The sequence below is a fragment of the Cebus imitator genome, unplaced genomic scaffold (genome assembly GCF_001604975.1).
Source record: "Cebus imitator isolate Cc_AM_T3 unplaced genomic scaffold, Cebus_imitator-1.0 Scaffold76, whole genome shotgun sequence".
In the NCBI taxonomy this organism is placed as follows: Eukaryota; Metazoa; Chordata; class Mammalia; order Primates; family Cebidae; genus Cebus; species Cebus imitator.
In genome coordinates this window covers 12496976-12524195 of record NW_016107391.1, presented here as the reverse complement: position 1 = coordinate 12524195, position 27220 = coordinate 12496976, and the positions used below count along the sequence as shown (strand labels likewise).

Here is a 27220-nt window from a genome sequence, read left to right as displayed (position 1 = left end):
GCTGGAAAAATCAATATGTTCCACTATGTATTAAAAGAAATGACTCCTGGGGATGAAGACTTGAGTATATAAAGAGGGCAAACATTTTTTCTTTTACTAGTGCAAAGGAATCTAAAACAATGTCAGCCAAAATGTATTGAAATCTTCCTTTGGCAAATTATCAACTTAAAACTATATAATTACATAGAAAAGTGAAAATTAAAATCTACAGTAAGAAAGAGGAAATAAATTATTTAAGCCAATGTTTAAAAATTGCATTTCAAAACAATTTTGTGGTCTAAGCACTAAAGTGTAGAAGTTATTTTTCTGGTAATCACAATTTTTGACAAGAAATGTTTTTACTGGTAGTCCTGAGTTAACACATATTTGTCAAATATAATTGGTATCTTCATAATTTAATGTGATGAAGTCTAAAACTTTATTTTTGTGAATGAAAATACTTAGAAAATTTTTCATGAATTTGACAGTTTATTGAATTCATATATATGTACATATTTATTATATCCACTATATTTTATCTGATCTTTATGAACAACAGTTTGTTAAAGGGATTTTATTTTCATTTTTGGCCATAACTTATTAATAGATTAATTGTTATTAGATTGCTATGTTTTGGGAGAAGAGACCCAAAGACCACTCTTGGGTTGATTCGCTAGCATAACTCAGAAAACTCAGCAAAGCTGTTTTGCTCATGGTCACAGTTAATTACCATGGAAGGATATAAATTAAAATCATCAAGGGAAAAAGTCACATAGGCCACAGTTCAGGAGACACCAGGCTTCAAGCTTCCAGTTGTTGTATCCCAGTGGAGTTGTACAGACAGTGCTTAATTCTCCCAGCAACAATGTGTGAAATCATCACAAAGTATTGGCAACAAGGGAGGCTAACCTGAGCCTTGATATCCAGGGAACTTACTGGAGTTTGAACATGTAGACTTGGTTGACTTCCCACAAGGCAAGCCTTCAGTCTCCATCCCCTCCAGAGGTTAACCTGGCCCTAGTCCCCCACCATAAATTACATTGTTAGCAAAAACCATCGTGGTAGAAGGCCTCAAGATAAACAAAGATGTTCTTCTTGTCAAAGATACTTTGGAGGGATATCCCAAGGACTTAGAGGCTACTTCCTAGGAGTCAGGCAAGGACCAAATAGTTCTTTGGAATATGCAGGTTTTGGACTACTCAAACTTGTTAACTCTTTACTGCACAATTACAGAATATTTTTAAACTTTCAAAATTTCGTATTTTGTGTTGACTTGCCAACGGGATTTTAATAAAAACAACAGTGTATTCTTTCATTAGCAGGTATTGTGCTAAATACTGTGCATTCATATGTAATCCAATTGCATAAGAAATCTGGAGCTAAGTATTGTCATGCTTGTCATTTTACAGATGAGAAAATTGAAACTGATAGAGATTAATTTTTTAGTTTATTTGATATGAATGTCATCTTTTCATTAAGTGTGTTGTCAAGATTCTTCCTTATCATAAGTGATTTAATCTTGATTTTTAATGTTTATATCCTGTAGATTTTTTTAATCATCAAATTTCATACTTTTATAATTTCTTCTTTAGGTTTTTACAATTACAAGTACTTTCTCATTCTAAAATTATGGAAACACATTTTTATATACTTGTCTTATGTTATCTCTCTCACTCTGTCTCTCTTTCTCTCTTCCTCTCACTGTTTAACACTTTAAGCCCTCTAGAATTTACTTTAGTGTACATAGTAAATTTCTCTCCATGAAAATCATATTTTGCATTAACTGCTCAATAAGTGATCTTACTACTCAAGTGTGGTGTGTGATGAGATAGGGCTCTATGCCAGCATATAGCACATTGCTTCCTTCACTGAAAGTCTTGACATGAAAAAAAAAAAAAGCTGAAGTATACTGTGTGCTTAGTGATGTAGCTGATTCACATTCTAGCAGCAGCTACTTATCAGGATACAAATCAGTAATAAAAGGAGTTTATCAAATTGCAGCGAGTGCACCAACCACACTCTGAGTAGCCCTGCCACATAGCAGATGTGACAGTCGCTGTTCAGTCTAAGTCACTCTTGCACTAGGAAGTTGCATTTGAGTTGCTAGAAAACCATCAATTTTTATTTTTGGCCTGAAAGATGGCTTGTACTTGCATATTTTTGTCCTTTTTATTCATGAAGCACATAGACATAATCCTATGGCATTCATTGCAAATAATAAAAGTTGTTCTTTTGTACAAATATTTAGTGGTATCTTATTTTGTTATATAAAGATACTATACTTTTACACACACACACACACACACACACATACACACACACACACACACCATAGGCTTTTTTTCCGTTATGTCTACAAATAACTCCATTATCTTTGTGGATTCCAACCAGAAGTGACTCTTGCATTATTGTGTATGGTTTTAGGAAAATTTAGCCCCAAGTCTAACATATTGTAAAAAATATAAATTATCTGGGAAATAATAATTTTAAATATACTTATTAGTAGCATAATCCCATGACCATTTTCTGACCTTGCTAAATCTGGACATTTATTGATGTACAGAATTTTGCACTGGCTTAGCACATTGAGGCCAAAGACTTCTGCTCCCACCTAAAGAGGGAAGGCAATCTAAAAATACTATTTTAGAGACGATTGCCAAAGCTCACACAGCTAATAAGTGCCTGAATACATGATCAAAGCCAAGTCTGTCCAAATCCAAAGCCCATGTTATTAATGACAGTGCTATGCCAAAACCATGGAAGAGTTCTCCTAGCTAACTTTACTCAACTTACTTCTGGGCTGGCTGAGGATGATCTGTCCCTACCTTAGCTCCTCAGTCGTACTTCATTCCACACTCCCTTTCATTCTCAGCACTAGAGTTCCTACAGTTTCCAAAGTACCATGTTCCAATGAGAACACATGGAATCCAGGAGGTAAACAACTCACACTGGGGCCTGGCAGGAAGGACTGGGAGAGAGAGTATCAGGAAAAATAGCTAATGCGTGCTGGGCTTCATACTCACGTGATGGGTTGATAGGTGCAGCAAACCACCATGGCACACATTTACCTATGTAGCAAACCTGTGCATCATGCACATATACCCCAGAACTTAAAATAAAAAGTACCATGTTCTTTTACACTGCAGGACGTAAGTACATGCTGTTCCTCTACTTGGACTATACTTATGTTTTAAGTTTAGCTTAATGATCGCCTCCTGCTCATAGTTCGTATACCCTCTCAAGAGCCATGTTCTAAAGGAAGCCTGCTCTGTAGGTCAGTCTATTAAGCATTTTAGTGACACCACCTCCTTCATAAATGTGCATTTGTTCATCTGCTAGGTATATATTTCATTAGGCTGCAAGCTTCAAGAAGTGAGGAACCATACCTGTTTTTGCTTATAATGGGATTCTTAATTCATTTGACAGTGCTTGGTATATATTAGGCACTTGATAGATATCAAAATAAGTGAATGATTGAATACAGTTATTATCTTAGTAAAGTATTATTGGGCATAGATTGTCAGTGAAACTTGATTCAAAACAGATGCTGCATGCATATTCAAATTGTTTAGAATGTTTTTTTGATATTGCATGTGACATTCAATAAATTATCAGGCAAATTTTTATTAAAAGAATACCCTGTATTTTGAAATGTACAAGTCCACATAAGTGAAACTTTATTCTGGTACACACATGCAGAAATTGACTACCCCAGCCCTAAAACTGTTGCCCCTGAAGTCCTCGTATGACAGTAAATCGAGCTCCATGCTTCTAGTGGGACACCCAAAAGCCAAAGAATTATCCTCAAGTGCTCTCTGTTTCTCATAGTCCACATTCAATTTATCAGCTGTTGACTCTACCATAAAATCCATCCAGAATCTGATTACTTCTCACTAATTGTCCTACTAATTGTTGGGACTAAGCTACCAACGTCTCTTATCTGGACTATTACAGTAACCTCTTAAATAATCTCTCCTTTTTAGCCTTTGCCTCCTATAGCCTGTTTTCAAATCAGAGTCAGGGAGATTCACTTACAGCAAAGTAAATTGCCTGGCTTCTTTACTCAAAACCTTCCAAGAGCTTCCTGGTTCACTCTGTAAAATCCCCAGCTCACACCACAGCCTACCAAGCTCTACATGTTCTAGCCTCCTTCCCTATAGCTTGTCATTCCCCTCTTACCAACAGCACTCCAGATTCATTGCCTCTTTGCTGAAACCCAAACATATGAGACAAACACTCACCTCAGGGCCTTTGCCTTTCCTTTCATTTCTGCCTGGAAAGTTTTCCAGAGCAGCAGCATGGCTGTCTCCCATTCTTCTTCTTTAGTTCTCCACTCATGTATCAGGGTACAGTGAGATCTTTCTGATAATATTTCTTAAAATTGTAAGCACAACCACTGCCTGGGCTTATTCCCCTTTGCCTTCCTTAATTTTAATCATAAAACTTTTCAAAATGTAACTCTCTATCCTGTGTCTCTTTCTTCTGTTTGTACATGAGATCTTGTCTACTTAGCTCACTGTCATATTCTCAGCACATTTGTACATTTATAACTTATCCTTGTAATGGATAAAGTCAAGAAAATAACCAGTAGAGCCCCAACAGAGTTTTATATTTTTACATGTTGAAAGAGACTGTATTAAACATATACCACTTACCCACTGATTGAGAACTTTATGTAATAATTAGACTCTACTTCATAGGGATTCTGAATTGGGTAAAATTATATGAGTTAGGGGAAATTACCTATATATCATGTCATTATAAAAATATCAAGCATGTTTTCTTATGGCCAAAAATGTATGTGTTTTTGGTTTTTGTTTTGATTTTTGAACCAGAGGAAAAGGTCTAACATATATTATTAGACTTTGGCATGGAGTTACGGTTTTTCCACTAAGTAGGCAATTCAGGAGTTTCTTCAGAACTAAAAGGCCAATGGGGCAATAAATATACAAAGTTACCTCCTTGAAGGCAATAACTATTTGGGGTACCTGCTAAAATTTTAAGGATTGCCAGAGTACCAAGAGTACAGACGTCTTGTGATGAATAAGCCTTGGAAATCAATAACATGTACATACATACTAACTACTCTAGAAATTGTGCCTGGATAGAATAGAGGGGAGGGCCAGGCTGTAAACCTGCTTCTTCAGAATTCTCTGTTTCTCTTACTGTCACCATTATTGCCATAAAGCCTTTAGTTGAGACATCTCAACCATCTTTAACTCTTTCTCCCCTTAGTTACTTCCATAATCAGTGGCCAAATTCTACTCATTCTTCAGATGAGAAATCGATCTCAATAATCTATTCTTTCTCCTGTTATTCCTCCAGGCTTGGACTCTTGTAGTATCCACTTAACTGGTATCCTGTCCTTTACTATCTCATCTTTCTAATCTAGTCACACATTATTAAGACTCAGCTTCCTGAACTGTGGTCCTAATCTCCATGTCAGAAAACTTGCCTGTCACAACCTAATGAATGAATTTGAAATTCCTTAGCCTTAGATTCATGACTTCTATGGAGTGACCCTAGTCTATTTTTCTAACTTTACAACCTACTCCTCTATTTTGTGAATGCAAATGATCCACAATTTTCAAACATTATGGCTTTATTTGGGCTTTCTTATTGTCCCACCTTCCAGCACTACTGATTTATACCTATTCCAATTTTACTTACCTATTAATGGCCAAGACAAATGCTATCACTTTTGTGAAAGTAAATTTGAAAGCCTGGCTGGAAATATGTTTTCTTTTTTTCTTTCTGTTTTTTTTTTTTTTTTTNTTTTTTTTTTTTTTTTTTTGAGATGGAGTCTCTGTTGGACAGGCCATAGTACAGTGGCAGCATGGCAGCTCACTGCAACCTCTGTCTCCTGGGTTCAAGCAATTCTCTTGCCTCAGCCTCCTGAGTAGCCAGGATTACAAGTGCCCACCACCATGCCTGGCTAATTATTATTATTATTGTTATTATTATTTTGAGACAGAGTCTCTCTCTGTCACCCAGGCTGGAGTACAGTGGCATGATCTCTGGTAACTGTAACCTCCACCTCCCAGGTTAAAGTGATTCTCCTGCCTCAGCCTCCCGAGTAGCTGGGACTATAAGCATGCACCACCACGCCTGGCTAATTTTTGTATTTGTTTTTTCAGTAGAGACAGGGTTTCATCATCTTGCCCAGGCTAATCTCAAACTCCTGCCCTTGTGATCCACCCTCCTCAGCCTCCCAAAGTGCTGGGATTACAGGCGTGAGCCACTGCATCTGGGCTGTTTTCACTTTTAAGTCTCTTGAACTGATTATTGTACATAACATTTGTCACTTAAAATTATTTTGATATATACTGATTTATACTTATATTTACCTATGTATAGATTCTGAACTGAATAACAACCTCTGTGAAAATAGGATTCATGTCTAATACATTTTTTCCCTCACAGCACAAAGTTGAATGTATTATACGTCATAAGTACTCAAACATTTGCTGTATGAGTGAATAAAAGTTTGTTGTATGTATGCTCATCTGTTGGTCATCCTGAGGTCCAGGACATAAGGCAATTGAGTCCCATGGTTGAGGAATCAGATTTCAAGGAATACAATTGCTTTGACTAAGTAATACGATTTTATGAGAAAATATGGTTTTATTGATATACAAATATAATGGTAATATATTTTTCCTTTTTGGTACATATTTTGAATTCCTATTTAAGATAAACTGTATGAAAATATAATAGTTAATTCTATTTAAGTTACAATGAGTCTACCTTAAAGTCGGGTTGCAGGCCTGTCCAACTATTTCCTGCAAATCCTAAAGTTATGAACGTGGAAGGGCCAAATCTAGCAATTGTAGTAATAGGAATATTTAATCTGAAATTCTGTTAATTCACAATAGGCAGGCAAACATACCTGCCAGGGTATAAAAACAACCTGTGTCTGTCAACAGATGAATGTATAAGGAAAATGTGGGGTAAGGGGAGTGTATGCATACACACACACACACACACACACACACACAATTTTTTTCCATTATGTAAGCAGAATTCTATATATATAATGGAATATTCACTATATATGTATTATTATTATATATGTATATATACAATAGAGTATTCATTATATAAATGGAATTATACATATGTGTGTATGTATACATAAATATAATGGAATATTGCTACATCTTTAAAAAGAAGGAAATTCAACTGTTTGCAAAAATGTAGATGAACCTTGAGGGCATTTTGCTAGGTGAAATAGGCCAGACACAGAAAAACAATTACTGCATGATCTTACTCATATGTGGAATCCAAAAACAAAGTCAAACTCATAGTAACAGAATGGTGGTTACCAGGAGCTGTGGGATGTAGGGAAATGGAAGATATTGGTCAAAGGTTACAATCCTTCAGTTATAAGATGAATAAACACTGGAGACCTAACGTACAGCATGATGACTGTAGTTAAGAAGTTAGCATATGCCCCAGGAGGCATACATTAGATTTGGCTACTCTCTCTCAGCTTCCAAGAAGAGTCCTTTTCAGAAGTGAATAAAATTTGGCACTCATTTCCATTGATGTACAGCAGTATATCTGCTCCAAGAAGAGAGGATATGCTCTAAGAGGAGATTAGATCTACACTAAGAACTAAATAAAGATCAGGTACAATGGCTCACGGTGGAGCACACCTATAATTCCAGCACTTCGGGAGGCCGAGGTAGGTGGAACACTTGAGTTTAGGAGTTCAAGACCAGTCTGACCAACATGCCAGCTTGAGGCATGAGAATTACTTGAACCCAGGAGGCAGCGGCAGTGAGCCAAGATCATACCACTATACTCCAGCCTGGGCAATACATCTAGACTCTATCTCAAAAAAAAAAAAAAAGAAGTAAATAATAAGTAAATATGAAGTACATCGTCCCCTAAGACTTTTATAATGGGAAATAGATTAAAAATAATAATAAATTGTTATAACAGGCAAAAAAACAAATATGCTCTTCTAGAAATCCATTACTTTTTAAAATGTTGAAAATTAATTTTTTGTAGTTACTGTTGTTGACCAACTAAAATTGGTAATGGCTATCTAAATTTACTGTCCCCATTGTACTTAGAATTTTCTATAGCAGGTGTCACAGGTATCTTCGTCTGGCACATATGCCTTGGTAAATGTTAAAGACTACCTAAGTGGATAGGAGAGAGGGAAAGTGCATTATTAGACATACAGCCTTGAGCTTGAATTCTTGTTCTGCCAGCTACTTAATGAACAGGATTTGGATAAATCAATCTGTTTGTATACATCTCCTTTATTCCTAAAATTTGGATAGTTTTTAATTTCAAAATTCATTGTTAGGATTTGTGATACTCTAATGTCATGGCATAATGATTGGCACATAATACAGAGTGATTGAATGATAACAATAATTAGTAGTATTGAAGTTATTTTATAAATAACTTAATATGAAAAGGAGATTTTCAGCCTTCAGTGGCCTTTCATCATTCTGTTCTTTCTTGGAATGATTTCATATCTTTTAGAGGTTTTTAACCAGGTTGACAAGAAGTTTACTTATCATGAAGACTCTTGTACACTAGTAATGCGGTTTTTGTTTTTGATATTTTATTTAGACAATGATACTACGTAGAGTAGAGAGCAGTTTTTCCAAGTTAATTATCATAGAATTTAGCCAGTATACCTGTGGCACCTCTCCCTACTTTAAGCTCTAGGATACATGTGAGGAACATGCTGATTTGTTACATAGGTATACATGTGCTATGGTGGCTTGCTGATCCCATCACCCTGTCATCTACATTAGGTATTTCTCCTAATGCTATCCCTCCCCTAACCCCCACCCCATGACAGGCCCCAGTGTGTGAGTTTCCCTTCCCTGTGTCCATGTGTTCTCATAGTTCAACTCCCACTTATGAGTGAGTACATGCGGTGTTTGGTTTTCTGTTCCTGTGTTAGTTTGCTGAGAATGATGGTTTCCAGCTTCATCCATGTTCCTGCAAAGGAATGAACTCATTCTTTTTATGGCTGCATAGTATTCCATGGTTTATATGTGCCACATTGTCTCTATCCAGTCTATCATTGATGGGCATTTGGGTTTGTTCCAAGTCTTTGCCATTATGAACAGTGCTGCAATAAACATACATGTTCCCACACCACATTCTCTCCAAATGTAGGTTTGGATATTGAAGAGGGAAAAAAAATCACCCAGCTAATGAACGACCTTGGAAGAACTGGCTTTTGTTTGCAATTCTCTAATGTTTCTTGGCAAATGGATGTCCTAGAGTAAAGCAAACCTTCCTGGAGTAGATCATCTATTAACTTTTTAGGCTCACAATTTCTCTGTGTTGGCTAGAGGCCACAGTAGTTTCACATCTCTAATTACAGCATATTTGGTGTTTCTATGATCCTATATCAGTTGATAAATTAGCAGACATTTAATAAAATATTCAACTAAATAATTAAAGGGAGTAAAAAGAAAATATGACAATTTCTGTTCTCTGAAGACTTACATTCTAGGTAGTGGTATTTTATATATATTACTTTAAATTAACCAGAAATACAAGGCAGTTCTGATATGTCTTACATACCATACATTTGAAGGTCACAGAAGTTAAAGATAATAATAAAGATGGGCTACAATTTATTGAAGAATTCTTTTTAAAAGTAGAAAGTCTGTAAATGCAGATTAGAATGGAAGGTATTCTAATGGAAAGAAACTATACAAAAGGTTAGGCTGGACTTAACTATGAAAATCAGATTTATATCAGTTTACAGATGTTTTGAATAAAGAATGTCTTTTATTCTGTAGATCATTGCTTCCCAGAATTTTGAGTAAATAAGAATCATCTAGAAAATGTGTCAAAATGCCATTTCTTAGGCCTTACCTCTAAATACTCTCTTTTAATTTGTTGGGGACAGGCCCGTGAATCTGCATTTTAACTACTCTAATGTCCTTGTGCCCTGTGATTCTGATGCAAGTGGTTCATTATTTACATTTTTAAAATCTCTGCCTGCCAGGTGAAATGAAAAGTTTTTACATAGGAAACTAGCCTTTTCTTTTTTTGTATTAGTACACTCATAAGAAACTAGCACTGTTAAAGCATGGTTTAATAAGGCAAAGAGTTAAATGGCAGGACAACAGTCAGGCAGGTGTTACAATAATCCAGAAGTAGAAAGAATCAGCACCAATTTTGGTTAATAGTAATAGCAGTGAAAGGGGGCAGATAAGTGGGAGAGGTTTAAGGAATATAAGACTAACAGGATGCAGGCTTTCATTGGCTACGCGTGAGCAAAGGATAGTATTCCAATCCTAGCAGATAACACACTCTTTGATTATAGGAACGGAGTCTTATTCATTTTTATGACTCCAGCTCAGCACAGTAGTGGGTTCTCAACAAGTGTATGTGCATTATTAAATACACCTGTAATATAATGCACAGCAAAGTCAAAAGGAATATTTTTATACCTCTACTTTTCTTCTTTTAACCTCAATTTTTTTACCTTGCTTTTATGTAGCCTTTTGACTTGCCAATAAAAGTATGTTTCATTGTTTGTACAAATTGAAATGGCTTAAAATATAAAGAGAAATATGATATGAAGTATCTTATGTCTTAATGTCTGAATTTTTCTCCATGAACACATAATAGTGAAATTATATCAAATTAGAGATACTCACTGAATTCTAAGAAATATGAAATTAAATGTCATTTTGTATAAATATAATCTACTTCCAGTAAGACATTGTAATAGTTTGTTTCTTTATTTTATTAATATTTCAATCATATATGGCGTTAGTGGAAAATACTATGTCATAAAAATGCTTACTGTATTTAGCACAAAAAGTCTACTGTTTTAAAGTATTACTGTTTACAAATCAGATCCTTTCCAAATTATCCAAAAAACATGAGTAGATTCATAAGGCTTCTTGTCTCTAATTCTTTAAATATCAAAAGGGACCATCTTCAAAATCCAAATGCTTCTCCAGCTTTCCGCAGGATATCACAAAACTCCTGGCAAAGACTTTTAAACAAGTTGAGAAGTTTTATAAGATAAAAATATTTTTTCAGTTGACTTGACAACCATGTACAATGTTAGTGAAGAGTTTATTTGCCCAAGGCTCTTTGTCAAAATGAATTTAAACTGAGATTATTAAAATGTAGTTCAACTGCAGTGTGTGGAGAGGTGTTGCTAATGTCTTACTTAGAGAATGTTTTCCATACAATACATGTGGCTTGGTTACAAGGCTCCACATGTAGAGGTGTGTTTCTGCTAAAAGAACAGAGGCATTTACAATTATTCAGAAAACAATAAATCATCTCCAAAATTGGAGAGTTTTGATCCAGAAAGAAAAGCACTATTGTGTGGTAGTTTAGAGGTTCATCTGTGTGAGCATCAAACTGCCAAGGTTTGAGTCACAGCTTCAGCATTAACTTCAGCAGCTTCCTCATGTGTAAAATGGAAGCCATGATATTAGAAATATTATGGGAATATTGTGAGGATTAAGTGATATTATCATTGTCAGTGGTTAATATAGTAGCTGGCACAGATTAAAATGCACAATTAATGGTTTGATTTCAAACCTGCAGAGTCAGGGCTAAGTAGTGTTTCCTGACAATTCCAGATGTGTGATTAAAAAAGCCCTGTCCCACTTTAATGAAAATCTTTTCTGAGTTAAATAGCTTTAGGAAAATTTAACTAATGGTAAACAATGCTTGAATCACCAGATATCTCCATGGCTGAAGCTAATTTCTTACATGAAAATCAGGATCAGGATCCCAAAAGGAAAATGATCATCCATATTTGGAAAATCCTGTTATACTTTGGTGGGAAAATGTCCAAACTGCAAAATCTTGGAAGCAATCCCTTTCCTTCCCTTGTAGGAACACATTATTTAGGAAGGTTTGTTATTTCTGACAAAAACTAGTTACCCTTGAAAAATAATAGCATTTGTGTATGGTTTGAAAGATTATGTCACCACAGATGGAAGAGTCAAGCACGTTCCATATGGCAAATGGCTGTTAATTAACAGTTCAGCCAGTGATGTGTGCTATATCCAGAATCAATGGCAGAGAGGATACAGAACACTGATGGGCTGCATCTGAACCATACAGTTAGAATTATATTTAAGCCACTTTTACTGATTTGTGATGTCATGCCATATTTATAGTTTATTATTTTAACTTAATATTTAAGTAAATTCTTTCTGTTGTTATTTTCTTGGTTTTTCTGAAGTCTACACTTTCATTAAAGAAAGGAAATACAGCAAAGTAAATTTAATGCAATTACTGATAAATCTGTTTATGTATCTTTTGACAAGTTAGAATGATGTAATAAAATTTCTCTGATTTATTTCCCCAGTATAGAGGATCATTGTGGATTCTGCCTGTATTCCAGGCACTGTTCAGGCCCTAGATGTCATGCTTATGCAGTCATCCCAACAAATCAGTCAGTAAAGTATATTTAACAAATATGGCAACTGAGACACATTTACTTATTGTTATTTAACTTGCTTTTGGTCACATTAATAAGGGAAAGATACAGAGATTAAATTGCTTTCTAACTTCAACATCTTTTTACTCTACCTCTAATATTTTAATTGAACTGGTTCATACCTATTTCAAATAATCTCTTATTTTTCCTCTTTGTCTTCAAAGTACGAAAACATTTATCTTCTTATTTTCTCTGTCAGTTATTCCATTAATATGTGTTGCTACAGACTCTATTTGAAAAATTAATTAGATTAGGAAAGAAAAATATGATTAACTGATAAATTTTTCTAACACAAAAAGTGAAAAGTAATAGTCAATAATGTATTTTAGTTTTATTTAGAGCAGAATATTTTATAGTTAAAGTTAGCATGGTGATATAGTCTTAATTCATTAATGACGTGGAATTTATTTATTCTTTTCATATTATCTTCTTCCCTCAAAAACATATTTAATTATAAAAATTTGGATTCAAATTTATAATTTATCTTAAAAAGGCAGTTTGGTAGTTTAAAAACTTTTAATTTGAGGAGACATAGGCAGTCAAATTATAATTTCCCTTAGCAATTTCTATAACAGTTCTTTTAATATCATGTTTTAAAACACAATATAGATATTCTTGTGAATTTTTCATTATGAAAACAATTTTATTATCTAGAACATAACAGAGAAAGAAGAAGAAAAAAAAATGGACTATCCTGCCATTATCTCAGCCTTTGCATGTACCAAAATTGACTTCTCTCCACTTCTTCAGTACTAACTCTCATTCACAAAAAAATATTTTACTGGCCTCATTATGAGAATTCACAAGACTACATAATTTTTTTTTCTACATGATCATTGAACCCATGATTCAACATTGGTTACAGAGTCTCAAGTATTTAGAGAGTCAACCAAAAGTAAAAAATTATAATGTAATATAAAAAACGCTGTAACAATATTGCTCACAAAATCCTGTGGTGGGGAGAAGAGGTAGTACAAATGGGTGAGGTAGGGGTTAGTGAAAGAAAACCTGATAGAAGTAAACTGCATTAATGTTGAAGATTAAGTAGAATTTGAGCTTCGGGCAAAGAAGCTGAAGGAAAGGTACTTTAAACAGGGTATGGAGTTGGGGGATGGAATTTATACATGCCCAATGTGGAATGGTTAATCACGTGAGTTCTGGAGCCAGGCATCTCAGTTCAGACATTATTACTTTTCAATTTCTCATTGTATATTCTTGGACAAGTTACTTCGTATCTGCAAAATGCATGTTATAATCAATCCTACCCTATCTGGTTGTTTAACTCAAGTTTATACATTCCCTTATATGATTTATGATACCTAGAATATGCTAAATAACAATTAATTTCAAGAAAATAAAAAACAACATAATGTTTGGGAAACTGCAAGTCATTTGGTATTGCTGAAGAAAAATTCTAATAATAATGTGGAAGAATATGAATGGGCTATGTGTCATGTTAAAGAGCTGGAAATTGTCATTTGGATAATGAGAAAACAGAGGAATGGAATAGATAGATGATGTTTTAAGTAGATTTCACTGGGGCAGGGTAGGAGTAGGAAAAGGGAGAATGTTGGTAAAGATGAGAGGGATAGAACCCAGGTACAACACCATAGCCATTGTCAGGACTTTGTATACACTATAATAAGGATACTATATAATCATTTTTAATAGTAACAATAGGAATAGAAGGGAGATGACAGTTGAGTGAAATATTTAGAAGTTAGAATTGGCAGGGCTTGCCTCTAACAGTAAATAAAATAGATCCTGTGCAATAATTCAGGAAAGGAAAAAAATAAATGATGACTTGAAGATGCGTTATTTGGCAGAACTTAGTGGCTAGCAAGAGCATAAAAAGACACCCAGAGAAAAAGAGAGTAGAAGAGTAAATAGACAGTTGAAAGAGAAAGTAAGAAAGGCCGCCTTAGACATACTGAATTTAAGGTATTTCTAGAACATCTATTTAGAAATTAGTCAGACTTTTAGAATAGTTTCAACAGATTCGGGATTCACTAAAAAAGATGAAGGCCAGGAATGCAGAAAGTTTCCCAGGATAATTTGTGTTATATGAGGTAAGAGGAAGAAGGTGGTCTAATGAAGTAGATGGTGCAGACATAGGAAATTAAAAGATTAATGAGGTTTCAAATTTGATAAAAGATGCGGTTTCAAATTTTGAAGCAAGCTTGACTCAGGCAACAGCAAGAATCCAGTGTGGTTAAATATAAATGTATTATTTCTGAGTTTCATACATATTATTATGCAAAGAATACATAGATCAGTATAAAGGATCTAAACATGTCATTTTGTAGGTTAAGGAATTTTTTTAAATTAAATACAAATATTTACCTTAAATTTGGGTAACGAAATTTAAAAAGTAACTTAATCTGAAATCTAATTTTATTTTGAAATTAATTTCCTTAAATTTGGCTCCCATTATTTTAAGTATTTTAACCGTTATTTAAATGCAGCTATCAAAAGCTTAAAAGTAACATTTGCTTAATGTAAACTTTAAATTTTTATCATATTCCAAACCAGCATGGGCATTAACCATGACAATGACCACCCATCATGTGCTGATGGTCTTCATATCATGTCTGGTGAATGGATTAAAGGACAAAATCTTGGTGACGTTTCATGGTCTCAATGCAGCAAAGAAGATTTGGAACGATTTCTCAGGTATGGAGGTCACTTATTATTCTTGCCTTTTGAATGTTTATGTGTGCTGTTTCCTTTTCTAACTAGAGAAGCCAGTGTAGCAAAGTGGAAAGACAATCAGAGTAGAAGTGAAGGCGCTTGGATTCCAATCCTGGCTTCTCCATTGGCTCATGGTACAGTTTGGGACATGTTATTTAATCCATCTGCTTTTGAATTTCTACCTTTTTCAAAAAAGACAGTTAAGATTATTTGTAAGATTGAAAAATTGTTATAATGATTTCTTAAATCTGTCGCAGTATTTAATTGCCTCTTCAGTTTTTTCTGAGTGAAAATATTCACATTGTTCATCACCCAGCACATCTGTTATTATGAAGAGCAGAGCCCCTCTAACAAAATCTTGACTTTTCATTTATAATACTTCTATGCTTTGAATATTTTTTCATTAATAAGTGCTTTTCACCATTATCATAGCCCTGGAGTCTCTACTTTTCGTTCTGTGGCAGGAACACTTTCTTTCTTGTTGGAAAATTAATGAAAAATATTACTATTGTTCTAATTTTTATTTAAAGCACTTGTTATTTACTTATTTCTCTAATTATAGAAGGATCACCTGAAGCAGTAGACAATATGCAAAGCAGTTAGTGAGATGCTTAAGGTATCTAAAACAAAGCTTAATGATAAATACAGGAACGCCTAGCTTGCTAAATTCACTGCACAGATGAACTGTATTCATTTTTCTATACCATTTAAATAGTTAAGACTATTTTTTCCATTAAATGGCTATGAAATCTATCAAACTATAATGTTTACCACATTACCATATATTTGCTCTAAAATATGTACAAAATAGTCTGCGCATACTCCCTGTCATAATAGTCTAGAGAATAGCGCTCAGAGCATGTGATATTTCAAACACACCATCAGCAGCTGCATCAGCAGCCCTTCTGTAGGCCCTATTGAGTTCCTAAGGAACATACATGATTTTTTATGGCTGTCTTCACATGAATCAGGACTTCTATGACATCAAATACCACTTTAAAATATATTACAAAGTTTTATACAAAGTTGTATCACAATGTCAAGCACAAACATATCTACACTGTTAATATTCAGCTAAGGATGCTTTTCATACATTCTTTAACTCCCCAAATATAGCTGATTTCTTACATTCACATACTACTTTGGGGCAAATTACTCTGATACTGAGCTTGTATACCTATTAAATGCATAAAATAACACCCACTTCACAGTGTTATGTAGATCAGCTGAGTTAATTCATATGAATGTGTTTTATACACCAAAAAGTTCTGTTAACTTGAAAATTATTATTAGGATTATCTTCATTGTAAATAAATGATTTTTGACAAATATAGTAATTTCTATGAGTATTCAATTTCTATGAAGGGCTTAGAGTAAAAGTAAAAATATATTTTTTATGTTATAAAAATGTGTCTTGTTGTATGCTAACTAATCATATCAGCTTGTCACATTATTTAAAAATTTTACACATACCTGCCTATTGCCAGGTCAAAGGCCAGTAACTGCTTGCTACAAACAAATCCACAGAGTATCAATTCTGTGATGGTTCCCTCCAAGCTGCCAGGGATGACATACACTGCTGATGAACAGTGCCAGATCCTCTTTGGGCCATTGGCCTCTTTTTGTCAGGAGATGCAGGTAAGGATCCAGATGGGATTTTTGTGCATTCATTCATTGTTTAGAAGTATTGATTGGTAAGAGAAGGTAACTTTATTTTAGGGTCTGTGGATCAAAAGCACCCCAAAATAGAAAAGAAACATTTTCTAAGAAAATGTTTGTGCATTTTTTTCTTATACTTTGGAAGTGATAGAAATAAGATGTGAGCATTTAATCAAAGTCAGTAAAGGAAGACCTAACAATTTCTACTTTGAAAATTACATTGAAGTCAGGGAAGTATTTTTATTATATTGGTTCAATGCTTTTATTTTAAATCCCATAAGTTTTCTCTCCATATCTGCAGGAATTGGTTTCAGTACCCACATCCTGTTCCCTGAGATACCAAAACAACCAGCTGCTAAAGTCCCTTGTGAAAAATGGTGTAGTATTTGCATATAACCTACCCACATCCTCCCATATGCTTTAAATCATCGCTAGATTACTTATAGTAGCTGATATATTGTAAATGCTATATAATTATTATAGCATGTTATTTTATTATTTGTATTATTTTGTATTGTTGTAGTGTGCTTTTTTTAGTATTTTTTTTTTTAATCTGTGGTTGGTTGGATCCCTAGACGCTGAATCTACAAACAGGGAGGGCCAACTGCACTTTCTTATATGGAAATGGGTAAAAATGTGATAAAAGCTATGTATGAACGTGTAATTGTGGAGGAGGAACTATATATTTTAACCCTAAAATTAAAAATTTAAAAGTATGTTTTATAGGAACAAAAATTAAGAGAGTACATTTCTACATAAACTAGAAGAAAATGAAGAATGTATAATGGTAAAGCAGTGTTTATATATTAATATTTCAATAGTCAATAATTACTCAGTGAGGACAGTAGTGTTAGGTCTATAAAATCTAAAGGATGAAGCAAAATGACCTTTGTAACTGATGGAAGAATTTTAGTTCTATAACCCCCCCTTTTTTTTCTCTTCTGCTGCCCATCCCCTATCTGCTCATCTCCTCCCAGCTCCTCCTGAAACACACACACATACACATTGTACTTCATGAATAAACTGATAACCACACTGAGAGTAAATCGGCTAAGTATCACTGAAACATGTCTCTATTTCACCTGACCAAAGTTTCTGTGACTGCCTCAAAGGAGTTTGGCTTTGTTGAGGATAATGCTGTTTTGGTAACTTATAACTGTCAGCATAATTAAAACCCTGTATAAGGAACAAAGCATATGACATTATGATGTGTTGAATGTTCTCTTTGCTTTGTGGTTCTTATTAAAAGAGTTGTGCACTTATTTGCTTATTAATTGCTTCTGATCAGTTTCACCCACTAGTGTGTAAGCTGCATGAGGGCAGAGTGAGTTTCTCCAGCATCTAGCCTAGGGACTTGTACAAAGTGAAATATCCAGTGAACAACTGATTTAGAATTAAAACGAGTGAATGTATGGAGTTAGAGGTGCACCAAATGTGATGTGTGAAAGGTTGTATATACTGTAATACTCATCTGGTAATAGAAGAGCTTGAAAGTGTTGCTATGTAATTATTATCTAATCCCAAAGGGTTTACATGTGGCACAGCCATGGATCCTTGGAACTCCACATCATCTGTGACAGTTATGACACTGGTTCTATAAGGTCTGTCCCTGGTACCTCTTTGACTTTATCTACTCTAACCTCCTTCACTCTGCTTTCACCTCTGAGTCTTTAGACAGTCAAAAGTCTGGTCACAATATTCTTTCTAAAATCTTCATGGTAAAATGAAAGTTTTGAGGTACAATGGTTTGGGTTTGTGGGCAGACACTTTTACAGGCTGAAGTTGCCATTCTTTTAGGCAACAAAGTTGGCTGTCTGTGGTCACTGCCTCTGTAGCATTGCATAGGATACCATTTTAGTCTGTGTGGTATGGAGAATTGATAGAACTAATCAATGGATCAGTCCATCAAAAATTCATATTTTACAAAGCATTTCTACTGTAAAAACACAGCAGATGATCAGCTATACACATGATTCTACCAAATTTTAGAATCTTTTCCATAAATACTATGTTTATAAGCTTTTATAAATTGTTTTATTAATATCTCATATTGCAATTAGTTAAATTTCACTAGTGTCATTATACAACGTTTGGACCTCTAAATATCTGCCATATAGTGTGCTAAATTATTTTTGTGATGTAATTTGATTCTTATAACCATTCAATGCCATAGTTATTGTCCAGTCCTATTTTACAAATCAACAATTTGAGGTCTAGAGCAGTTAAATAACGCTTTGAAGTTCTTGTACCTATTAGCAGAGAATGTTAGATTCAAACTCAGATTATATCTAAACACAAAAAACCAGAATGCATTGTAACCACTATGCTCTACAGTCTCTTATGGAATTCAAACTTTTTTATATGCTGTATTGCCTCCTTTATTGGAAACATCAGGTCTTGTATTTAGATCAGATCTTGTATTTAGACTAAATTCCTTTTGTCTCCTGCAGCACCTATACTATCAGTTTTAACCAGTATCTTAATTGATTTCTTTTTCTAAGTTATTTGCTCTATTCCTAAGATTATTTCCCACTAACCTACCTGCACAGAGTTTTTCCCTGATCTCTGAAAATTTATCTGTTTATTTGGGTTTTTAAAATCTGTTTCTCAGTATCGTAGGATGTTGCCTTGTTTTAAAATTACACATTATGCTAATAAAGTTAAGTTATAGGTTTAAGGTGTCCAGAAATGTTCTCCTTTTTATTTTCTCTCCACTTTTATATTCCAGTCCCAAATCAGTACAGCATGTATAACTTAACAGATGATAGATAGATAGATAGATAGATAGATAGATAGATAGATAGATAATAGATAGATAGAACCATAGAAAAGATTATTTCACAAATTTAGTCATTGATTTGGCAAATACTTGCTCAGTTCCAACAACTTTCCAGGCACTGTACAAAGCTCTAATAATACAGCAGGAATCGAAGACCCTACCTCCATGGACCTTACATTTTAGTTGGAGAAAATATGAAATAAGCAAATGCATATCTAATATGTCAGTTGGTGATAATTGTTTAGAAGAAATATAAACTCAGGTAAGATAGGGAATACTATCAAGGTAGAGGGTTGGGATGGTGTTATTTCATGTAAGGTGACCTGGGAAAGTTTCCTAGAAAAGGTAACATTTGTTTAGAGATCTGAAGAAAGTGGGAGAACAAGATACCCATTTATCTTGGGAGGAATACCGCAAGAGAAAACAGAATGCAAAATGTCCTGGAATTCATTGTGGATCATGTTTTAAGATGCCTATTACACATCCAAGTAGGGATGTAAGCTGATCCATGAAACATATTTGAAAGCCATTAAGAAGGATAAGATATTGAGGACGTAACACTAAATAACAATTGGATGTGAGTTACAAAAGTTTCAAGGACTAAGACCTAGGTGAATGCAGTATTTAGAGTTTAGGAAAATGAGAAGAAAGCAAAAACAAAATGCTGAAGTATTCTGAGATAGGAACAGAATGAAAGCAAATTAAGATCCCGGGGCCAATGTGAGGAGGACATTTTTCAAAGAGAGATTGATCAGCTATGTTAAAAGCAGAAGACTTAAATATAAAACCCCAAACTGGAAAAAACCTAGGCAATACTGTTCTGAACATAGGAATGGGCAAAGATTTCATGACAAAGATCCCATAAGCAATTGTAACAAAAATTGACAAATGGGATCTAATAAACTTAAGAGCTGTGCACAGCAAAAGAAACTATCAACAGAGCAAATAGACAACCTAGAGAATAGGAGAAAATATTTGCAAACTGTGCATCTGACAAAGGACTAATAAACAGTATCTATAAGGAACTTAATTTACAAGGAAAAACCAACCCCATTAAAAAGTGGTCAATGAACATGAACACTTTTCAAAAGAAGACATACATGCAGCCAACCAGTATATTTTTAAAAAGTCAGTAACACTGATCATTAGAGAAATACACGTCAAAATCACAATGAGATACCACCTCACACCAGTCAGAATGGCTACTATAAAAAGTCAAAAAATAACAGATGCTGGTGAGGTTGCAGATTAAAGGGAAGACAATACACTGTTTGTGGGAGTGTATATTAGTTCAACCATTGTGGAAAGCAGTGTGGCAATTCCTCCAAGAGTTAAAAACATAACTACCCATAACTACCATTCAACCTAGCAATCTTATTACTGGGTATATACCCAAAGAAATGAAAATCATTCTACTGTAAAGACACATGCATATGAATGTTCACTGCAGCACTGTTCACAATAGCAAAGATAGAATTAACCTAAATGCCCAGGAGCGACAGGTTGGATAAAGAAAATGTGGTACATGTACACTATAGAATACTATGCAGCAATAAAAAAATAAAAATAATTTAAAAAAAAATGAGATCATGTCTTTTGCAGGAACATGGATGGAGGTGGAGGCCATTATCCTTAGCAAACTAACACAAGGACAAAAAACCAAATACCGTGTGTTCTCACTTTTAAGTGGGAGCTAAATAATAAGAACTCATGAACACGAAGAAGGGAAAAATAGACACTGGGGCCTACTGAAGGCTGGAGGGTGGAAGGAGGAAGAGATTCAGAAAAAATAGCTATTGAGTACCAGGCTTAGTATGTGGATGATGAAACCATCTGTACAACAAACCACTGTGACAGGAGTTTACCTATGTAACAAACCTGTAATTTATCCCTGATAAAATTAAAGTAAAAAAATAAAAAAGAAAAAACCAAAGTGGAGCAAAATGAAACCTGAGATTAGATGATTGATATTTTTATCACAAAGGGTTTGACACCCATTATTTGAAGCTATATGTAAATGCCTGAATATATAATGTGTTCAGGAGGTATAACTTAAAAAATAAGAGAAAATGGTTATAACTGTACACTACTAAAAATGCTTGTGCACTATGTAATGGCATTTCAGTCACTGGACCACATATAAAACAATGGTCTTATAAGATGATAAGTTTCTCACAGCTTATCCATGATTCAATCAGGCATCCTATGACCACCTCATTTCTAATCAATTACAAGTAAACATCAAGCTTTGTAATGTGGGAGTTCACAGCAACCTTTAACATGTATGTTTCAGGTAGAATCTTAAAAACAAGGTAACTTTGAATTTGACAAAGGTAGTTAGGCCATAGCATCTAAATTAGATGTTTCTCTTCCATATTTATGAACAAATATATAAACACAAACACTAGGCGATCAGCATTAGTGCATAATGCTGATCTAATTAATGATATAAATTTACCCTTAGGATAACAACTTTTATCTGCAAAATGTTTGAAGGCACAGATGTAGATATTCTGGTGAAACATCTTGATCACAGGCAATAATAGGTCACTATTCTGCATTAATGTGCAGAATTAATGGCTAACTTCTTGGATGGCCTTGTTCCTGAGTCCTAAGTAATTGGTGTCTGGTACCTTCAGGCCATCTAGCATCTTGTGGCTGAGTCAGGTCCAACTGCATCAAATCATTGTAATAGCTTTCTGAAATTACTTAGCTTGGCTAAAAATACAGAGGTATGGGAGGATTTTTCCCTAGAAACAATAAGAAGTGGCCCCATAGGAGATAACCTTTTTTTGACAAAGAAGGAAGTGTGATAAAATTGAAGACCTCCAGGAAACTTAAGATTCTACCTTTGTGGACTAGGCACACTATGAATTGCATATGCATTAAATGGATAGAAAAGTTTATAGTATGACTGAATCATATGATCACTTTAAATATTGACATGGAAAGTTCCAGTTTTATATTTTTCTTGTATCTACTTGATTCATCCAAGTTTACTGAAATAAAGTAATGACAAAAACCGCAATTGTGTTTGCACCAACCTAATGTTATGAAGAACTGTAGAAGGCCTAGTCTCTGTAATTTGGCATTGCAAAATTCCAGAGGCAACAATTTGGATTTTAAAAGACTTAACATGAAATAGTTGGAGGACATAAACTGCATAATTTAACACTTATAAAGCTGCGGTAATGAAGACAATGTGGTGTTGACGAAAGGAGAGACTTAACTCCTCAGTGGAACACCATAGAGAGTTCAATTATAGACTCTCACACATGTGTACAATTGATTTCAGCAAAACTGACAAGGCAGTTCAATAGGTAAAGGAAAGCTTTTCAACAAATTCTGCTGGAACAACTGTATATTCATCTTTTAAAAATTATATAATAAGATAAAATTAACCCTAAATATATTATAGACCTAAATGTGGAATCTACAAAACTATAAAACTTCAGGGAAAAATGTAGAGGAAATATTTTTTAATAGGACACCGGGAGCATGAACCATAAAAGAAAAACAGAACAGAAAATTATTGTTTGAAATTTATCAAAATAATTGTTTTATCTTAGGAAAACTTTGTTAAGACAAAGAAAACATAAGCCACATAACAGGAGAAAATATTTATAATAGGTATATCTGACAAAGGATTGTTGTCCAAAATATATAAATCCCTCTAATAGTAATAAAAGACCAAGCAATACAATAAAATGGGCAAAACATTTCAACAGACAATCAGAAATGAAGATATGTAGATACCTAACAAACTCCTTAAAATATGCTTAACATCATTAATATTGTATCAAGAAATGCAAATTAAAACCATAAAGACCTACATTTGCATACATGTTGCAATATCTCAAGTTTAAAGAATTGAATATACAAAATTGTTGCTGATAATACAGAGCAATCAGAACTCATATTCCGCTCATGGAAATATAGTAAAATCACTCTGGGGAATTTTTAGGTGTTTTTTTTAATGCTTAAGCATTCACCTGTTATATAAACTTTCCATTTCTAGATCCAAAAATATACTCTGCATGATCCCTTTAAATTTATTGAGACTCACTTATAATCTATCCAGGTGAATGTACTATATGCATTTGACAGAATGCATTTCCACAGTTGTTAGTGTTTCATAAATATTAATTAGGTCAAGGTTATTAATATAGTTATACAAATCATATTTCATTATGTGTATAGATGTTCTAATAAGTGCTGAAGTGGGGAATTTAAATATCTTACTGTGACTATGAAATTATCTATTCCTTTCAGTTATGTCAGATTTTCATTCATACCTCATAAGGCTTTATTGCTAGACCCTAATACAGTTATTATTGTTATGTCTTCCTGATTGCATTATGTCTTCTCATTGCATTTCTTTTCATTATGAAAAAGTCTTCTTTATCACTGGTAGCACTCTTTATACTGAAGTTTATTACATCTGATATGAATCTGATTTTGTGTACTTATTTTTGCATGGTATAACTTTATGTTTTCATTTAGTTTAAATGTATCTGTGTACTATTTCAAGTGAGTATACTATTTCAAGTGAGTCTCTTGTAATAAGCATGTAGTTAAGTCTTGATATTTATCTATCATAATAATTATGACCTTTTAATTGAGGTAGTTAGTTCATTAATGTTTAATCATTGATTAAACAATGTGTTTGGATTTAGGTCTAGCATTTTATAATTTATTTTTTAACTCTATTTCCCTCTGATCCTCATTAATTTACTTTTATATTATTTGAATTCTCTTTGGGATCCTACTTTATCTATTACATCTTTAGCTGTAATCCTTTACGTCTTTAACAGGCCTGATCTGGTTCTACGTCTGGGATCACACATTTTTTTAAAGGGCCAGATAGTAAATATGTTAGGCTTGTCAGTAGCAAAGCTTCTTTTGCAACTCAAATCTGCTGCTCTAGCTCAAATCAGTCATAGATAATACGTAAGTGAATGGGCATGGACATGTTCCAATAAAAGTTCAATTCTAAAGACAGTTGGCCAGTCTCCAGGCCATAGTTTGCAAACTCACCTCCAGGGATTAGAATATAAACCCTCAATTTTTCTCAATCTATTTAGTTAATGTAGTACTATTTCATTTGGAATTATTGGAATACGTAACCACATATATGCATTTAGACTTCTTCATTCTGTTTTTCTGTACTATAATCATTATATATATGTAACATCTGTGTACATTGTAGACCACACAATAAAATTATATACATTTTGCTTTGTACACATTGCATGCATTTTAAAAATTAAGAATGTAAAAATAGTCTTTTATTTTTTGCTAGATATTTACCCTTTTTATTGTTCTTCATGACTTCCTGAAGATAGGAGTTTCCTTTCATTTCATTTTCCTTCTCCATTTATTTTAGTTGGGTTGCTGGTGGCAAATTATCTTAATTTTCTTTCATCTGAAAATTTTCATTTCACCTTAATTTTTGAAATATATTTTTACTAGATATAAAATTACAAGTTGACTTTTTCCTTTTCTTTACCATCTCAGAAACATTTCTCTGTCTTCTCTTCTCCATAGTTTATGATGAGAAATGTATAGCCCTTGGATTGTCATTTCCCTGTAAGTAATCTGTTGTTTCTCCTTGTTTGTGTGTAAGATAGCCTGCTTACCTTTGGTTTTCAGATGCTTGACTGTAATGTGTCTACATATGCTTTACTCTATATTTATCCCATTGGAGGATTGTTGAACTTATTGATTTTGTAAATCGATATCTTTTCTCAAGTTTGGAAAAAATTTCAGTAATAATTCCTTTAAATATTTTTCTACTTCTACATTTCTGTCTCTTCTTCTGAGAATACAGTTACACACATTAATTTTTTTATATAATCCCACAGCTTTCTGCATATCTTTCATATTTTAAAATATTTTTCCTATCTCCTTCAGATTGGGTAATTTCCTTTACACTATTTTCAAGCTTACTGAATTTTTATCATTTCCATTCTGCTCAAATCCATTCAGTCAATTTTTAATTTAACATATTGTATTTTTCACATCTAAAGTGAACGTTTCAGTGTACTTTTTAAAAACTTTTATCTTGAGATATCTTTTCATTTATTACAAGCCAATTTCCATTACCTCACTAGGTATATTCAAAAAGTCAGTTTCAAATTTTATGAAAATCATAACACATGTATCAACTCAGGTTTTAATTGTTTATTTAGATTTTTAATGAAAGGGTTGCATTTTGCTGTTCTACATATGTCAGTAATTTTTATTTGTATACTAGAAATTGTGCTGTTATAATGTAGAGCAAGCATTAGCAAACTATGGCTTAAAGTTTTACTGGAACACAGTGACACCCATTTTTTCATTTATTTTCTCTGGCTGCCCTCAAGCTACAATGGCAGTGTTGAATAGTTGCAACAGAGACCATCTTGCCAAGAAGCCTGAAACACATGCTATTTGGCAATTTATAGAAAGAGTTTGCTGAACCCTGTTGTAGAGGCTCTGGATTCTGTTATATTATGCCAAATACTGTTTTTTTTGTTTTCACAAGGAATTCCATTAATTAGACTTAAACAGGAAACTTTGTCTCATCTATTGTAGGCAGCAGCTCATATCTTAGATCAATTCATTTTTTTCCTTATCTGTGCTATTTGTATAGTGTGTTGTGTGTGTATGGGTCAGGTGCCCAGAGGGGACTTAAACTCCTCTGATTCTATTCCCTGGGGGATTCTCTCTTAAGATTATGGCAACCCTGACCACCTCAGTTTCCATCTTCATAAGTCTACAGTCATTATATGTTTTTCCCAGTTGACACCTAATGTCAGGACACAACAGTGGGCCCCTATCAGGTTAAAGCTGCAAAGATGATGAACTAACCTTGTGCCAATTTTTTTCAGTTCCCCTCAAAATTATGCCTGCTAAACACAGTCACTTTCACATTGCCATGCATACAAAATAAAATACCTAGGAATACAGCCAATCAGGGAGGTGGAAGATCTCTACATGCAGAAATAGAAAATACTGTTCAAAGTAATCAGAGATTACACAAATGGAAAAACATTCCATGCTCATGTGTAGGAAGAATCAATATTGCTAAAATGGTCATACTGCCCAAAGCAATTTATAGGTTCAATGCTATTCCTATTAAACTACCACTGATATTCTTCACAGAATTAGAAAACATATTTTTAAATTCATATAGAAACAAAAACAAGCCAAAATACCCAAGGCAATCAAGCAAAAAGAACAAAGCTGGAGGCATCATGTTACCTGACTTCAAACTATGCTCCAGGGCAACAGTAACAAAAACAACATGCTACTGGTACAAAACAGATGCATACACCAGTGGAACAGAATAGAAAACCCAGAAATAAGGCTGCACACTTACAACTATCTAATTTTTGACAAACCTGACCAAAACAAGCAATGGAGAAATTATTTCCTATTCAATAAATTGTGTTGGGATAATTATTAGCCATATGCGGGAGATTGTAACCGAACCCCTTTTTATGCCATATATAAAAATTAACTCAAGATGGATTAGAGACTTGTGTGTAAAATCCAAAACTATAAAAACCCTGAAAGACAACCTAGGCAATACCATTCTGGACATAGGAAAAGAGAAAGATTTCATGACAAAGACTCCAAAAACAATTGCAACAAAGCTAAAA

The 27220-nt window shown here is 33.9% G+C and overlaps 1 protein-coding gene across 3 annotated transcripts in view; it reads left to right on the top strand.

Moving 5' to 3' along the window:
• The window catches only part of ADAMTS19 (ADAM metallopeptidase with thrombospondin type 1 motif 19), a 248812-nt gene that overhangs the window by 111973 nt on the left and 109619 nt on the right, over window positions 1–27220 (top strand). For all 3 annotated transcript variants that reach the window (XM_017532489.2, XM_037739941.1, XM_037739942.1), the window contains exons 9-10: window positions 14978–15118; window positions 16624–16774. In XM_017532489.2, coding sequence (XP_017387978.1) covers window positions 14978–15118; window positions 16624–16774 — 292 coding nt within the window. The remainder of the gene's footprint in view (window positions 1–14977; window positions 15119–16623; window positions 16775–27220) is intronic.